The 17132-nt window shown below is 40.3% G+C and overlaps 1 protein-coding gene across 4 annotated transcripts in view; it reads left to right on the top strand.

Annotated features, from left to right (window-relative positions):
- Positions 1-1275: 1275 nt before the first annotated feature.
- The window catches only part of epb41l5 (erythrocyte membrane protein band 4.1 like 5), a 35790-nt gene continuing 19933 nt past the window's right edge, over positions 1276-17132 (top strand). The window contains exons 1-12 of one of the 4 annotated variants that reach the window (XM_061841825.1): positions 1457-1588; positions 1667-1773; positions 2461-2673; positions 8849-8953; positions 10497-10539; positions 10764-10842; positions 12349-12393; positions 12532-12584; positions 14159-14279; positions 15134-15221; positions 16080-16168; positions 16300-16369. In XM_061841825.1, the coding sequence (XP_061697809.1) occupies positions 2494-2673; positions 8849-8953; positions 10497-10539; positions 10764-10842; positions 12349-12393; positions 12532-12584; positions 14159-14279; positions 15134-15221; positions 16080-16168; positions 16300-16369 (873 nt within the window). In that variant the 5' untranslated portion in view covers positions 1457-1588; positions 1667-1773; positions 2461-2493. Of the gene's footprint in view, positions 1589-1666; positions 1774-2460; positions 2674-8848; positions 8954-10496; positions 10540-10763; positions 10843-12348; positions 12394-12531; positions 12585-14158; positions 14280-15133; positions 15222-16079; positions 16169-16299; positions 16370-17132 lie in introns of all 4 variants that reach the window. The other 3 variants (XM_061841827.1, XM_061841826.1, XM_061841824.1) reach the window with 3 other exon arrangements.

The raw sequence follows: 17132 nt of genomic DNA on the forward strand, positions 1-17132 counted from the left end.
TCAATGTTGCTGTCAACCAGGTTTCTTCTCATCTTCAAATCAGTTTGGGAAAAAAAACTAATTTTTGCAATTCTCATGTGGCCCGGTACTACTGAGTCCACATTACTTCGCTCCTGACTGATACTTTTGACTTATGAGATTGCGCCAATGCTGCAGAATTATTATTATTTGTTTTTTGGTAATTTTTATTTTGAATGCTGCCACATCCCCAGTTCGAGGTTGGTGTACATGCTTGTGCAGCCACATTATCTTCTTTATTTTTACCTTGCTTTCACAATAGAGAGAATCTGAATATGCAAAGTTTAGTACAGTGGACTCGAGTTTCAGAATGTTTTTCGCGTGTGTTTTTCAAGTGTGTATAATATTGGAGTTTTAGTAAAGGCATGCTTAAGAGCTTCAGAAGTGACTCCAATTTATTTTCTAGTTTGGTGGCCATGATTTTTCAAAACTAAAACAGAGCAGAAGTGACAGCATTGGGAAGAAGGTGACAAAAAGACCAAGTTATGCACAAAAGAGTATTCATTGCCTATAAAATTGCGATTACACAACCATGAACAATCACGTTCACTCAATGGACAATTTAAGTCTTCAATGAAAATACCATGCATGTTGGAGGAAGCCAAAGTCAACAAACTCCCTACAGGAGGGCCTGAGCTGAGGTTCAAACTCAGAACCTTGACCGTGTGTCCGTTAAAGTTGCAGAGCATTTTAAGTCAACTCTATGTCGGAACATAACTTTTTAAGCCTTGATTCAAGAAACTATTAATGCAAACTATCCAGAAGAGGGCGCTTCTGCTTATTTTAAAATATATCGATATTTACAATTGGTTTACGACGGCCGTACGTAAGTCGGAATACACGAACACTGTAGCGTGCTGTGTTCCGATCACAGTACCACAGTAAATGTGTATGAAATACACTTCTAGGCCATAAAAATTAAATACAATAATCTAATTCGTCGGTAAATGATCGACCTTTTTTCTCGTTTTCAACCTCTAAACGTCGCAAGGTGAGACCGTGCAAAATGAGGATGATGTCATTTATACCAGTTAAGGTGTTTAATGATGAACTTAACATTATTCTTATTTTAAACATTATTGCCGATTCGACCTTAAAGTTTCTTGATTAACTGGAAACAAATATGTATAGTAAACGTCAACACTGTCGTCGTAAAAAAGAAAAAAAGATAGAATAAAAAAAGTGCATGTTTCTTTAAAAAAAAAAAAATCCCGTTGTTGTTTCTGGTTTGTTGTTACGTCACGTCCGGGGAAAGCTTCCCCTGCTTTTTTTTTTTTCCTCCCCCCTGTTGGGACCTGCGAGAGGAAAATCTCGCGCAGTGGTCGTGAGGCGGACTAAAATAGGAAGCAAAATTCGGACATTAAAAATTGCCCCATGTTGCTGTTCGCTAAATTAAAATGCAAGCGGGCGTGCTTTCGCGCTGGATTTAACGGAGGAACTTCGGTAAGTCTTTCTGGCTTTTCGGTCCGAATCCACAAGTGTCCGCAGCCGGGCAAGTGTATCCTCGGTCCAGCCGACGAGAGCTCCAGGCGGCGCTCGTTTCTTTTCACCGGACCGAATTTTCCCGCACGTAATGCAATCGCCGACACTGCATTGGCATGGCTCGTGACTGAAATCAAGCGCACACCTGTTGCTTCGCTCCCTACAGGTTCCTCTTAGGCCCATCGCTGAGAACAAATAAAGCTGATATTCGCGTTTCCCCCCCAACCTTTATTTGGATTAAATATTTGAGGATTCCCAGTAATATTTTTCAAGGTTTGTTATCTTTACATGACTACGTTGTTTAATTCGGTTTTTTTTTTGGTCGCTATATCGTCATTTTGTTTAACTTGTGTTGCGATAGGAAGCCAATTTGGGGTCATAAATGCTTCTTTACGGTTTATTTTAGAACAATATATTTCACATTCAAAATAAGTTATATCTATGAATAAATTTTTTTCTGAATAACTTTTAAAATGACCACTTAAATATCCAAACTAAATTGTAAAGCAGTGAATCACTGCACTATCAGTGAGTGACCTATATAAATAAAAATTTTATGTCGTACACCTGTGCCATCTTTCAGCTTCCGGTTTGTGTCACTGTCAATCGGCCATGATTTAATCCCTTTGCAAATGCACTTTTAACTTAATGTAGTAAGCCATTGCACTTTTTGTGACATTTATATATCAATGTTTCACTTTTTTTTTTCAAGAATTTAGGTGTAATTGTCAAATTACACTAAAAGTACTGAACTACTACAGTGACATATAAACTAGCTGCGTCCATATTTTTTTTTATTGTTTTGTACAACTGTCCCACCTACACTGCCAGCTCTGTATGTTTCTTCATCATCCCTTGATTTAAACACTTTCCAAATGCCTTTAAAACTAATGACCCACCACACTATTTGTTTATTTCACCATCTTCGGCCATGTTTTAACCACTTTTTGTGTAATGCAGGTGGCGTAGTCGGACCCTCCCTCGCTTCCCAGCATGCTGAGTTTCCTGCGCAGGACGCTGGGGCGGCGCTCCATCCGCAAGCATGCAGAAAAAACGCGGCTACGGGAGGCCCAGCGCGCGACCACGCACATCCCGGCGGCCGGCGATGCCAAATCCGTCATCACTTGCCGGGTGTCCCTGTTGGATGGAACCGACGTCAGCGTCGACCTGCCGGTAAGAAGTAATCTCTCGCTGTCGGACCGTGGACACTGAACTAGAACACCTTCAGAATACAGTTTTTGTCACTGAATAACTTCTCTGGTACGGCACAGTGGTGCAGTTGGAAAGCGTTGGACTCACAGTTCTGAGGTCCTGGGTTCAATCCCGGCACTCCCTGTGTGGAGTTTGCATGTTCTCCCCGCGCCTGCTTTGCTTTTCTCCGGGCACTCCAGTTTCCTCCCGCATCCCAAAAAACATACAACATTAATTGGACATTCTAAATTGCGCCTTGGTGTGATTGTGAGTGCGAATGTTTGTCTCTATGTGCCCTGTGATTGGCTGGCAACCAGTTCAGGGTGTACCCCGCCTCCTGCCCGTTGACAGCTGAGATAGGCTCCTGCACTCCGGTGACTCTTGTGAGGATAAGCGTCAAACCAAATGGATCGATGGATTTACCAATGTATCCGTCAAACTGCTCCCTGTTGCGAAGTAAGTAGAGGCACTCGCTGTCATGTGGCACTCGTATCTGAAGTTACCCATTTGTCAAGCTATCTAAATATACAGTACATGTTCTCAACAGTCTGGGCATGTCTGACACCAGATTATCACCATGTCAATTTTATGATTTTTTTCCAACCTTGTAGCCATTCTTGGGTCTCCTTACTTTTGGGGGTACTTGAAAAAAATGTTGTATACATTAACAAAGGCTGGAATGGACCTTTCCGATGGCGACCTTAAGCTCCGCCCCCTTAGCCATATCCCACAAGCTTCCAAAATGGCGATTGAACAGAAATACAGATAATTTTGGGTTATGTTTTTTGCCAAATGCATCAGACCTATCCAAGAGACTTTGACAGAGAGGTCTCAACTATTTCACGCAAGGATATGTACACGGATTTTGGACGGAGTAGGACACAATGTTACAGCCAAATCTTGGGGATCGATACAAAAAAGTTTGATGCCTCACAATCATATTGAAATCCAACAGGATGAAATAGTGGAATCGTACTGCGCATGTAATGCAGGGTGAGTACTTTTTACTTGGAAAGATCACGAGTAATATCATTGTAGTCTTTAGAAGTGAGTGGGTGTATTCATTTGACTTGGCTCGTAATGGAACCCAGTGCTCAGTCTTAGAAGTACGATGTGATCCAAATAGGCAAATAGACATTTCTCTTGCATGACATGGCACATTTACGCATCACTAACCCGACTCTTTGGCATAAAACATGACACACTTCATTCATCTGGTCACAAAGTGAAAGTTGTTCTCCTGCAATGTATAAAGCACTGATAATAATTCAGTCAAACTCAGAAGATATTTCTCCCTCACTTACCTTTGAACATACAGCCCTGTATTTGTTGATATTGTCCCCATTTAGCTCTACGTGCGCTCTTCAGCAAGCCTTTATCCATGGTAGACGCTTCATCAACTGTGTTTTAGGTTTTGGAAAATGAATCAAGCGGGCCCCTTGATATCTCTCCTCAGAATTGTACATTCCCCAAGCGCACCCGAGGACCATTTTCTTCGTAACATTAACTTTTCCAAGCGCACGCTACTGACTGACTGATTGGCTATTATTGTACGAGTGATTGACAGGTCGGAAAGGTCCATTGGGTGGTGACTAGTTGAGGGTGTACCCTGTATTTTTCCCAAGTGTTAGCTCGGGCAGGCTTCAGCTCGCCTGCATCCCCAATAAGGACAAGCCCTTTTGAAAATGGTTGGACATGAACAAATGAGCAGAAAAAGATATATATACACGAACCAACATAACCCAATTATTAATTTGGCACAATTCAAAATTTAGGCATGACAGAGATTTTATGTAAATCATTCGCTTGTCTTCATGGGACGTGTGCAGCTCTAAACTACAAAATGGGATGATAGCTGATTTATGGTCTGTCTGAGGGAGGTTTAAATAGTACATAAATTGACTCGTGTGAGCACGGTGCAAATATTCATCACTCATATGAGCTCAATTACAATTTTTTTTTTTCATGTCACTTTGAATACACACTGAAACACCACTGTTGGATTTTTAAATACTTTGTTGCCAAATGTCACTGTGTAATTGTGCGTCTAAATCATAAATGTATCTGTGATTTAATTGTGGAAATACGGTTCTTTACAAATGAAAAGCAGGAGTACTATCGATACTGTACTTGTAGTAGTAGTAGTAGTAGTAGAAGAAGAGTGTGTTGTTGTTTCAGTTACGCAGCCCTATATTCACATGTGGGTACTTCTGCGGTTGATCACCTGTAATTCCATGATCCTCTCTGGACAACAGGCCTAATCACATGACCGCATCACATGACACACGCACCTCGTCGCCAAGCCGACACTAAAAAAGCGGACTTCATTCTGAAAGCCTATTTACCTTTTTTTACCTTTTCTTTGTGTTTTCCTCTTTTGTGATGCTCAGTTCACAAAATTAATATATATATATATATATATATATATATATATTCTTCCACCTGCATGCCTCTGGTATGGTACACAGACCTACTGGGTTGGGAGGTGGGATGGGAGGGGGTGCCATCAGTCTCATGCAACTACTATATTGTCCATTGTGTTCATGACCAAGATTTGGTAAAATGAATGTTCCTTTAACCCTCTCTGGACCAAATAAAATTTTGCAGAGAGAAAATCTGATACTTTCAGAAAATGATACTCTGGACTTAAAATTTTCAATTAAATCAAACCTGTTGCAAATTTGCAGCCCCTGCCCGGAAAGGGTTAATATTTGTAACATAGTATTTGGATTCCCCTACTACAGTTGTTTTTTTTTTTTTTTTTTTTTGCCTGGTCTTTATTATATGGTGCTTTATTCCAGAGATGTCAAGCTCAATTATTTCACGGGCCACGTTATGGTTATGACTGTAAATGTAGAAGTCCAAATGTATCACCTCATCATGTTATGCGATATGCCGCTACACAACAAATTTATGGATGACTAGTTAAAATCAGAATTCAAAGAAAATAGTTTGTTCCATCCATTCATCCATTTTCTTTGCCGCTTATCCTCATAATGGTCGCGGGGAGCGCTGGAGCCTATCCCAGCTGTCAACGGGCAAGAGGTGGGGTACACCCTGAACTGGTCGCCAGCCAATCATAGGGCACATGGAGACAGACAACTGTCTCACTCACAAACACACCTTGGGGCAATTTAGAGTGCCCAATTGATGTTGCATGATTTTGGGATGTGGCAGGCAACCCGAGTGCCCAGAGGAAACCCACGCAGGCACGGGGAGAACATGCAAACTCCACACAGGCGAGACGGGGATTGAACCCGGGTCCTAAGAACTGTGAGGCCAGCGTGCCGCCAGTTTGTTCCACTATTGTTCATTTTATTTTAAGATGTATGGTTTTTTTGGGGGTGGGGAGATACTGATTTTACCAGGACACACGAAGTAGAAAAACATGACTTGCTTTCACGGTCTATTGTACATAAAATAATGTGGTGTGAAGGATCTTGACTTTGAATTCTCGACTTTATACGATTTATTGGGATTGTTTGACATCTTATTACACCGGTCGTAGAATATGGTAGAAAAGATAATTTAATGCAGGAATCCAAACTAGAATGTGGACACTAACTTATGAGACAGTTATAACAGCTGTAGCGGTCGTGAAGGTGCTGCAATTGGGTTAGGTTAAGGAGGTAGCTATTGAGGAAAATTGATTGTTTTATACAGTAAGTATTTTAATCATTTGTTTTTATTAGACTCTACGTCAGTTTGTCGAATGATGTCTTCATGTGCAACTGCTCTATGGTGCGAAAAAGTTTGGGGACCGCTGTTCTTTGCTGGGGAAAAAAAAAAATCAATGCCGTCCGTCATCGATTAATCGACTTTGACTCAATTTTCATCACTTTAGCGTCGATGGCAACCAACTTTCAAACCTTCACCCCCGACTTGCTTGTCTAAGTTAAAACTTGATGGGTGGGCAAACACTTCAGAGACCAACTATTTTTATTCAAGCAGTTAAATAAAAAAAAAATCGATAATCTCCTCTCTAAGTAGGTTTTGTTTGGACCTATTATTAAAGTTTCCATCTTGGAGAAACTTACATTTGGTAAGTTGTCTGCACAAAAGAGTCATAAAATACATAAAAATGCAATTTGGGCAAAAGAATGTGTATCCTTCTTCGTCCAGACAGGTGTCTTGCATCAGTCCCCCCTGTGTGTCCCCCACAGCAAGCAGTTTCACAATGCCTTTGTCTGGTTTATTTTTCATCAAAATATTTCCAGCAGGAGTCCCAAAATGTAGTTACAGTGGAGCCCTAAAGGTAAACCACAATCCGATTGAGGGCACCGGTCCAAATCTCCAATTTGCTCTAATTTCAAAACATGTTTTCTGCTGTGAAAAATAATAATTGTAGAAATACAGTGAAGAAAACAAGTATTTGAACACCCTGCTATGTTGCAAGTTCTCCCACTTAGAAATCATGGAGGGGTCTGAAATTTTCATCGTAGGTGCATGTCCACTGTGAGAGAGATCATCTAAAAAGAAAAATCCAGAAATCACGTTGTGTGATTTACTTTTTTAACAAATTATTTGAGTGATACATATGCTAATAAGTATTTGACCACCTGTCTATCAGTCATGTGTGAGAGTTTTGTGGTCAGACGAGACCAAAATCGAACTATTTGGTCATAATTCCACTAAGTGTGTTTGGAGGAAGACAAATGATGAGTTCCATCCCAAGAACACCATCCCTACTGTGAAGCATGGGAGTGGTAGCATCATGCTTTGGGGCTGTTTTTCTGCACATGGGGCAGGACGACTGCACTGTATTAAGGAGAGGATGACCACGTGTATTGTGAAATTTTGGGGAACAACCTCTTTCCCTCAGTCAGAGCATTGAAGATGGGTTGTGGCTGGGTCTTGTCAATGGACATGGACCTACGATGAAAATTTCAGAACCCTCCATGATTTCTAAGAAAACTTGCAATATAGCAGGGTATTCAAATACTTACTTTCTTCACTGTATGTCTCTATTAGGCCAGAAATTACGGTACACTTAGTAACTACTACTACACAGTTATTTTTTTGTTTCTGTGTTCCTCATTTTCCCTGACAAAAGCAGTGAAAACAGTTTGTATTATCATTTTGATTTTATGGTTGGTTCACTGAGAGAACGTATGTGCAAATCTTTTTATCAAATGTCTGAATTGTACCCCTCTGACTCACTGCTTGGAACATATTTGTGTGATTACGTGCCACTAGAGTGCTAAAGAACTGAACAAAAAAAACCCAAAAACCTTGAAGTACTGTAACAAAGCATGGCACACAAACACACACATCCACAATGAGTCCTTTGTGCGGTGTCTCTCTCTCTGTCTCTCTCTCTCTCTTCTCTCTCTCTCTCTCTCTCTCTCTCTCTCTCTCTCTCTCTCTCTCTCTCTCTCTCTCGCTCTCCCAAGGGTACTGTAGGGGTGCCCTCTGCCTCCTCGGCTATGCCAACTCGCAGGGGTCCGGCCCCCTCTGCGTTGCACACTAATAACATAAATAATGTGTGTGCGTGAACAAACTTTGGTTACTGATGATGGGTCATGTCCTTTAATTTTGTTACCGAGTGTCCTGGGTATGTTGAAAACGAGTCCAAATAGGATTTACCACACCAGCGTAGAACGGTTAATGCATGGAAAAAAAGGAGTTTATGAATGCTACGCTATGGTTTTATTAGATCATATGCATATTTTGTAATTCTCAAAACAAAATATGGTGCACAAATACTGGAATGCCCACAGAAAAGTCAGGTGATCACACAGCGTGTCCAGCTTCCCCACTTCCCTCAGCTGCAGAGTGTCTGGGGCACTTAAACCCCCATTGCCATGGCAACGCTGTCGCCATGCTTCAAGTTGAAGTTTGGAAGACGTGTATGTGTGTGTGTGTGTGTGTCTCCGTGTGAGGGAGAGATCTTCCAGTCCCAAGCAGAACACAGGCAGTAACTGGTACAGCCTCGTTGGAAACGGCAACTCCTATTCAGGCCGTTTTAAAAGATTTACTCATACATGTATTGAGTTAAACACCTCAACACAAAATGGAACACAATAACCACAAAAGGAACAAGACGGAAAACACAATTTTGATGCTCATGTTTGTTGTTTAACGCTAGTAAACGGGTCCATCAGCACTGAGAAATCTAACGGCTCTTTCTCTTTCTTTTCGTGGGCCATCTTATCAGAAAAAAGCCAAAGGTGAGGAGCTGTTTGACCAGATTATGTACCATCTGGACATAGTCGAAAAAGACTACTTTGGCCTGCGCTTCATGGACTCTGCCCAAGTTCCGGTGAGGTGCTCTTTTTTTTTTCTTTTTATTCACAATTTAATACTGTCCTAATAACGTGTCTGTAAGCATTACTCAAAATACACCAGTGAGCAACAATTACAGTGGAAATTTGGTTTTATCCTTCCCAAAAAGTCTAAAACCAAAAAGATCATCTTTACCAAAGTCAGTGCACCTAAATTTACTTGATTTACGTGAGTATGGAAATTAGCCCCACTGTTACGTAACACGATATGAGACTGGCAAGATATTTGCATAGACCAATCTTTGGTGTGAAAAAAGGTTGGGGACAGGTGTACTAGCATGACTTTTTTTTTTTTTTTTTAACTAATGGCGTCATATAACCTACCGTAATTTCGTAACACGGCTTGTAGGCCGGCAAGCCGTGACTTTTTCACATGCTTTCAACCCTGCGGTTTATGCGGCTATGCAGCTAATTTGTGCATTTTTTCTACCGGCTGCAAGGGGCCATTCAAGGGGACAAGTTAAGAATGTGTAATATGTGTGCCAAGCAAGTGACTTTTACCGGCCCTGTTAGCGCTGCGCTAACATGTTGCTGGTGTGTTACTGGCGTGTCGCAGTGATATTTACCGGTAATTTTTATTTAACCGGCCGTGTTAGCGCTAGCCTTAGCGTGGCGCTAGCATTAGCGCTAGCTTTAGCGTTAAACTTTTCTGTGTACCATCTTTTTTTGTAAATATCTCGTGCTTCGTGGGTTTCAATGTGGACACTTGCAGCTTTTACACAGCTGCGGCGTATATATGTACCAAATTGTATTTCCTTTACAAATGTACTCTTTAAGGCATGTAATCAGGTGCGGTCTGAAGGCCGGGAATTATGGTAATCAAATACAAAAAAATCTTCCCGCTGATCAACCCTTAGTAAACAAGCAATTTAATGTGTCCCATCTTTCAAAAAATGTTGTTGGGTTGTGGACGTCCCTTTATAATTTGATCCAAGGGAAGAGGAATTTTCACTTTTTTTTTTTTTTTTTTTGGCACTTGTAGAATCCACCCCAAAACCCAAATGACCTGAGTGTCACTTCCTTAGTGGCTGGGCTAAACGGATTGGTTCTGGCCCTCTTTTCAGCTTAGAGTGTCAGCTGGTTCTCGGTTAGTTGAGTCGTCGGCGTGCCGGTAACTACGGCCTGCGAGGGTCGACGCTCGGGAAGATTTTTAACAGAGGGGAGGGACGCATCGTTGAGGGCTGGAGGAAGAGTGGGAGAGAAGTCTGAAAGGAGGAATGCGGGGGAGAGGACACCACGGTGCTCGGAGTTCTTCACTCTTTCGCTCAGTTCCACGTGCTCCATCAAAGTCAGCAGCTCTTCCTCTCTTGACTTCCTTCATGATCCATAGAGGCTGCAGATCTAGCATAGAACAAAGCAAAGTGGGGGCTGGGTCAAGATTGACATATACATTCTCTTGCCAATTCGTTAGTTAACACATACGCAGTCTCATAACATCCAAAAAACTCCGCTAATATTCCTTTGGTATATTGCCTTTGTACATTCAGGATTGCTTAATGAATTGTTGCGTTTATATTTCAGCACTGGCTTGATGTGACGAAAAGTATCAAAAAGCAAGTAAAAAGTAAGCCCCACTTTCCCTTCTTCCTAAACAAATTAGAGCATGTTTTTTTTTGACAGTGTTATGAGCAAGTGCAAAAATGTTATTGTGAGAATAATCAAATCTGCATGTGAATTATGCATCTGGCCTTGCTGTTTTATTTCATCTTTCTCGGCTGGAACGTTTGGTATTATGTGCAGTAAACAGTTCTGATGTTTGACATCCCTGATGTAATTTCACCTTTTTAGTTGGCCCACCGTACTGCCTCCACATGAGAGTTAAGTTCTACTCCTCTGAGCCCAACAACCTGCACGAGGAGCTTACCAGGTGAGTTAACACAGAAGTTTTATTAATATTCCAGATAATGGTTTTCAACAACCACGCTCTGAAATATAAAAATTGGCATTTAAATTTTGAAAAAGTGGATTTACTCTATGGCCTTAAGATGGACAAAATCAGAAGAAAATGAGACAAGAAAACCTGCAACAGTTCTCTTTAACTCTTAAGATGTTTTTGTCATCAGAAGTGAAAAATATGTCAGAATTTGGTTTACGGTGCACATCAGGCAATGCTTCATGACATTTTTACATTTGTAAAAACTTCTTCTTGTTGGCAGAACGGTTTTAAGCCACACCTCCAAACCTTTGTCATTGATTGGACTCCGGGTTGACTTATACCCGATTGATTGCCACTTGGAGAATCTGGAACCTGAATAGTCACTTACTTTCCTTCTTGTCCTCTAGATATATATTTTTTCAATTAATAAATATAAAACTACAATTGTTTGTATCCAATTGGTTTCAGATGCCCCTGTTTATTTTTATGAATTAGATCAGTGGTGCCCAGACTTTTTTACCCCAAGAGCTACTTTTCAAACATCCAGCCTCTCGATGAACCCGGTTGGGGAGGAGGGTGACTTTTTTTTTTTTTTTTTTTTTTAGAATGACCAATAATAAAATAGAATGTCCAAATCACAAAAATCTACCCACTACAAAAATGTGAAACATATTTACTTTAAAGTATATTTAGTATTCTTTATGTATAAATGTATGTTTGTGTGCCTTGCATAACCGCACGAGCCAATATTGCACAAAACAACATCTTGAGCCATAAACATATTTTGTAACTATCTTGAGTTCACGTTAATGATCACTAAACACCATACGAATGAAAATGCACACCTGGGCCGCCTGCCATTTCGTATGAAAGTGATACGTTTTTGTCTTCTTTACTTCAGCATCCGTACACGTTTGATAAGATTTTTTAAGCGAGAGTTTAAAATAGGGGGGAACTCACTGATGGCGTGTTTTCCTGTACTGTCGTTGTTTGCACATGCGCGATGTGCTAAAGTTAAAAAAAAAAAAAATATGGCTGATGTCTTCTTTTTTTTTTTTCTCATCACACCTTCGCGATCGACCGAAACTACCTCGCGGTCGACTGGTCAATCGCGATGGACGCATTGAGCACCCTTGATTTAGATGATCAGATCACATTTCATGACTGAATATTAGAGAAATGTAGGAAATTCCAAAGTGGTCACATCTTTTTTCCTCCAAATGTAGAACACGCAAACAATATTGAAGTAAAAATACATGTTGTGAGCGAAATGCAGCTCAATGTCAGCATAAAAGTCTAATTTTTTTCTAAACCAAAATATTCGCAAATGTCATATTAAAGCTGCTGAGATTTCTCAAAAGAGGTAATTGTAAATGAGCATTATTAGCCATGTCTGTTTGTTATTTGAAATTCATTTATTTTCATTTTATTTATATTTTATAATTTATTCATTATTCATCAACGTGTTTCACAGCATAAGATTGTTTTTCCTTTCAGATACCTTTTTGTATTGCAGTTGAAGCAAGACATCCTCAGTGGAAAGTAAGCCAACTTCCCGCATCGACATTTAAGCATCAAGATCTTTTCTTCCTCCTCTGATTGTGGGATGATGCGTTACATGAAGCGGTAATGCTCTCAGCCCGTTTTCCTGCATCTTACCAGCCATGTCTTAAATTTCAGGCTCGAATGCCCATTTGAAACGGCGGTGGAGTTGGCCGCCTTCTCGCTACAGGGTAAGTCGGCTAAGAAGGACTAAAAAGAAGCGGGATTTCTCACTCGATATAGTTTTAGGCTTTTCGCCATAAAAAGCCTTTGTTTGCTTCCAGTTGGAGGATATTGGCCCACATTCCGATTTGTTTGCTCACAAAGGTTTCAATCTTTTCACCCCCTCGGCATGTCATTTAAGGATTGTTGCTATCCTTGTTGGTATTTTCTGACTGGAGAGCTTAAAAAAAATAACCTGTGTCATTTGTGGTCTTTCAAAGGCTAACCTAACGGCACAATGCATTCTCAACACAGTGGATTTATGTGACTCACTAAATGTTTACGTAGCTTTTTTTTTTTAAATTCCTATTTAAAGAATTATCGTCACATTCATGGCAGAACAATTTTTGAAATGATCTATCTCTCGCACTTCATTAATAATTTCCCAAAAACCTGGAATTTTATGGACAGTGATGGGAAGACTTTTTATATCCACTGTATTCTTCAGTATATTGTGTGAATAAAATGGATGAGGAAACTGGATCCGACACCCCCCCCCCTGTCCCCCGCACCCTTCCAGAGTCACTGTAGGGTAAATGCCAGCTCATTAGTGCTCCATCCTCTTCAGAGGCCTCCTAATCCAGCACCCTCTCTGTTTGCTTTTTTTTACCCCTCAGTTAAGATTTTTCCCTTTTGCATTCTCTTAAAAGATAGAAAAGAAAATGTTTTGGTTTTTCTTGTCCCCTTCATCTACTGCATATGCTGATACTATTCTCACGGTCAGATTTGCGCTCCCTAGATTCAAAGTTGAATCAACATCCTTCCTTCCTTCTGCTACTAAGAGGCTTTGATTTCACTCCTTTTTTTTTCAACCCAGTTTCAAGTTATCTTCTGTTATCTTATTAAAATCAGTGAGCTCTTCTGTCTTGTCAAAGATCATAAATGACATCATTCCTCCAACACAGTTATTTTATGAGTAAATTATGTGCTCCTAAGGTTTCCTCATTTATATTTTTACACTTTTGTGGTTCAAAATGATTTGGGGATGGTTTGGCCTAGGCTCACCTTCTTCATTATGTGATCTAGTGTGCATTCGTAATAGTGTATAGTACATCCTCAATATTTTTATAAACTGTAATCCACTGAAGGGTTAACACTCTGGTTCATCCATCCATCCATTCTCTTTGCCGTTTATCCTCACAAGGGTTGCGGGCAGTGCTGGAGCCTATCCCAGCTATTAACGGGCTGGAAGCTGGGTACAGCCTGAACTGGTTGCCAGCCAATTGCATTCACAAACACACCTTGGGGCAATTTAGAGTGCCCAATTGATTGTTGCATGTTTTTGGGATGTGGGAGGGAACCGGAGTGCCCGGAGAAAACCCATGCAGGTACGCGGAGAACATGAAAACTCCACACAGGCGGGGCCGGGATTGAACCCAGGTCCTCAGAACTGTGAGGCCAACGCTTTACCAGCTGAACCACCGTGCCGCCCACTTTGATTCAATCATAACTAAAAAACTTTCAGATTTTTGTCTACACTTACAAACATTTGTACATATTATATTAAGAACACACAAACTGAGTATTATGTTTGTGTTTACAGCGGAACTAGGGGATTGCGACCCGCTAGAACACAGTCTGGACTTGGTATCAGAATTTCGATTTATCCCCGAACAGACTGAGGATGTTGAGGTGGCTATTTACAACGCATGGAAGGAGTGCAGGTTGGTTCGTCCTTCACTACAATGCCACTGCATTACTCCACTTCTCCTTCTGTACACAATATAATATATACAGTGATGCCTCGGTTCTCGACCACAATCTGTTCCAGAAAAGGGTTCGGGAAGTGATTTGTTTGAAAACAGAATCGATGTTTCCCATTACAATGAATGGAAAAAGAAATAATGCGTTCCAAGCCTAAAAATTAGGGCTTTTTAAGGCATTTTTTGAGCTTTTGCTGATAATAAACTGCATAGTAGAAATACTTGTATAGTTTAATTACTTTATATAATAAAATACATACTAAAATTTATCTTTTGCTTAAAATGTATGCTTTAGTAGTAGAGTATGCTAGGCTTAGAGTGCATTGCTGTATCTGTAGTGACTCGGCGTCCACCTCAGCCTTGTAAACGTTTTTTTTTATTAACAAAAGTGCAAAATAATTTTAAACAAGCAACTTACCTTCTTTGGAGCCATGATTTGAGGTTAATATGGTAGTTGATAAGAAGAAAAACAACAGTCACTACCAGCACACATCTATGTACAGAGGCTGCGTTATACAGAATCACAAAAGTGCGCTGGTTGCGCCGCGCGCGTTATGTTATTTCTGGGTTTTGTCGGGACTTTTGAGTACTGATTTTCTTGAAGTTTTCGTTCAAAAACTGATTTTTTCGAAAACTGGGGCGTTCGAGAACCGATGCTTTACTGTAGAGGGATTTTACTTGTTTTACGTAATGACATAACACTTTACTATTACTGCGTTGTATAAAGCTTTTGGAAGTTATTATTACAAAGTAGATATTGTTTCTGTAGTGGATACATAATTCTGAATTTTTCTTTTTTTTTGTTACACTTTCAGAGGTCAAACACCCGCACACGCTGAAATCAACTACTTAAACAAAGCAAAATGGCTAGAAATGTATGGCGTGGACATGCATATGGTTCAGGTAAGTGACACACCAACTGTTCGTGGAATGCAATTGTAAGTGCAATTGCAATTTTCAAATAGTGTGTGTTAATCTCAACATGAACCAGAATGCTGTTCTTCATTTTTTTTTTTCTCATGGATTCAGAAAGCATGTCAATTGCTCAAATCAATGTTTCTGACCTTACTAATTTAGTGTAACCTGTTAGTGCACATTATACATACATTACATCCTAAACAATAGGAAGTTGCCTGCAAATACAATGTCGTAGCCTATGACAAAGGAATTGCTATATTTTCAGTTTATTCATTCTATTATCTTTCTTAATTTGACACACTCTGACGTAAATCATTTGCCCATGTCACGCTACATGTGTCAGATGTGTGTGCATCTTGTGCTCTGAGTTCCTCTCATGAGCAGAATGAATACATTTAAGTCTAGCAAGTGCACCGTTTGAAGAAAAAATCTCAACTTAACTGGAAAATATGACATTTTATCTGATGTTTGCCTTGTCTGCGGCTGTGGCTGAGGAAGTTATGAGTGGTGTGTGAATCGACTTGTGTGCGATAGAGTCCAATGCAAATACAAGCTCAATTAACAACGCTGTTCGGAAGTTTTTGGCAATAATTTGAATGCTCAGAGTTGGAACACCAATTTTTTTTTTTAACAGTCCTGTTCAGTTTTTTGGTGATGCAGATTGGTGGATCTGTAAGCATTTTTATGCTGGAACAGATTTCTGTGCAACAGGAGTGTTTTTAAATACTCTATTTTCTTCAAGTTTTAGTTTTAATAGGCTGTTGAGATTTGCTGTCCAGTAGGTGTGCATAATGCGATCTATTTTCCTCTCATGTCTTTTCCTATCCTCTTTTCTACATTTAGGCACGAGATGGTAATGAGTACAGTCTGGGTTTGACACCCACTGGTGTGTTGGTGTTTGAGGGGCAAACCAAGATTGGCCTCTTTTTCTGGTACGCTTGATTATGACCCAATTTTATTTGGCTGTTTGGTTAAATCCCTCTGAAGTGATAATTTTCATTTTTATCCTTCATTTTGTTTTTTTCACATTTTGAGTGTTGTGTTTGTGTCTTGCTGTTTGCAGGCCTAAAATTACTCGCCTGGATTTCAAAAAGAGCAAGCTGACTCTGGTGGTTGTGGAGGATGATGATCAGGTGACTACGCACAAAGACAGACACACAAAAAAAAGTCCTGTGCAAAAGAACTAATTGCATTGTTTTGGAAAACATTAAAAGGGGTATAAGGCTAAAAGGGGGAAGGGAAGCCCGAAAGCAAGGTCTATTTTGTGGGATGTTATGCATGTGTCTGTTTGTAGGTCAACACGCTCACTTTTTGATATTTCTATCCTCCTCTCCAGTTTTCGGTGTGTCCTGCAGTTTTCATTTGCTCTTATATTCCGCAGTATTTATCCTTCTCTCATACTGCACCTAATCATAATCATTGTACTCTCATCACCTGGTCGGTTCATATTAAGGTCCTTACCGAATAATGCTTTTTACATCTTGTCAGGGGATATCATGTTTCTTCATGCTAATAGTGTCCCTTGAAAGCACGAGTCGGTTGGCAGTTGCTTCTCATACAAAACACACAGCTTTGTTTTCTAATAACAAAAAGAATAATGTAGTACTCCGTAGGCCCCCAGTCCCAGAATAAAAATGAAAGTGGACTTGATGCGAGGTTGCCCAGGGGCAAGTGTATATCAGGGAGTAGCAGAGCTTGTTAATGTCCATCCTGGAGGTCCATGTGGGAGGTTAATAAAGAAGCCTCCTCTCTGGTATTTCTGGTATGCATTATCCACGCTCCCCACCACACACGCACGGACACACATGCACACTGTACACAAAGGACCACTGGCCTTCTTGCCACGCCCTTTCTGACATTTTTATAATCTATTGTTTCCCGGTCACTACGTGTATT

The sequence above is a fragment of the Syngnathoides biaculeatus genome, chromosome 14 (genome assembly GCF_019802595.1).
Source record: "Syngnathoides biaculeatus isolate LvHL_M chromosome 14, ASM1980259v1, whole genome shotgun sequence".
Taxonomy (NCBI): Eukaryota; Metazoa; Chordata; class Actinopteri; order Syngnathiformes; family Syngnathidae; genus Syngnathoides; species Syngnathoides biaculeatus.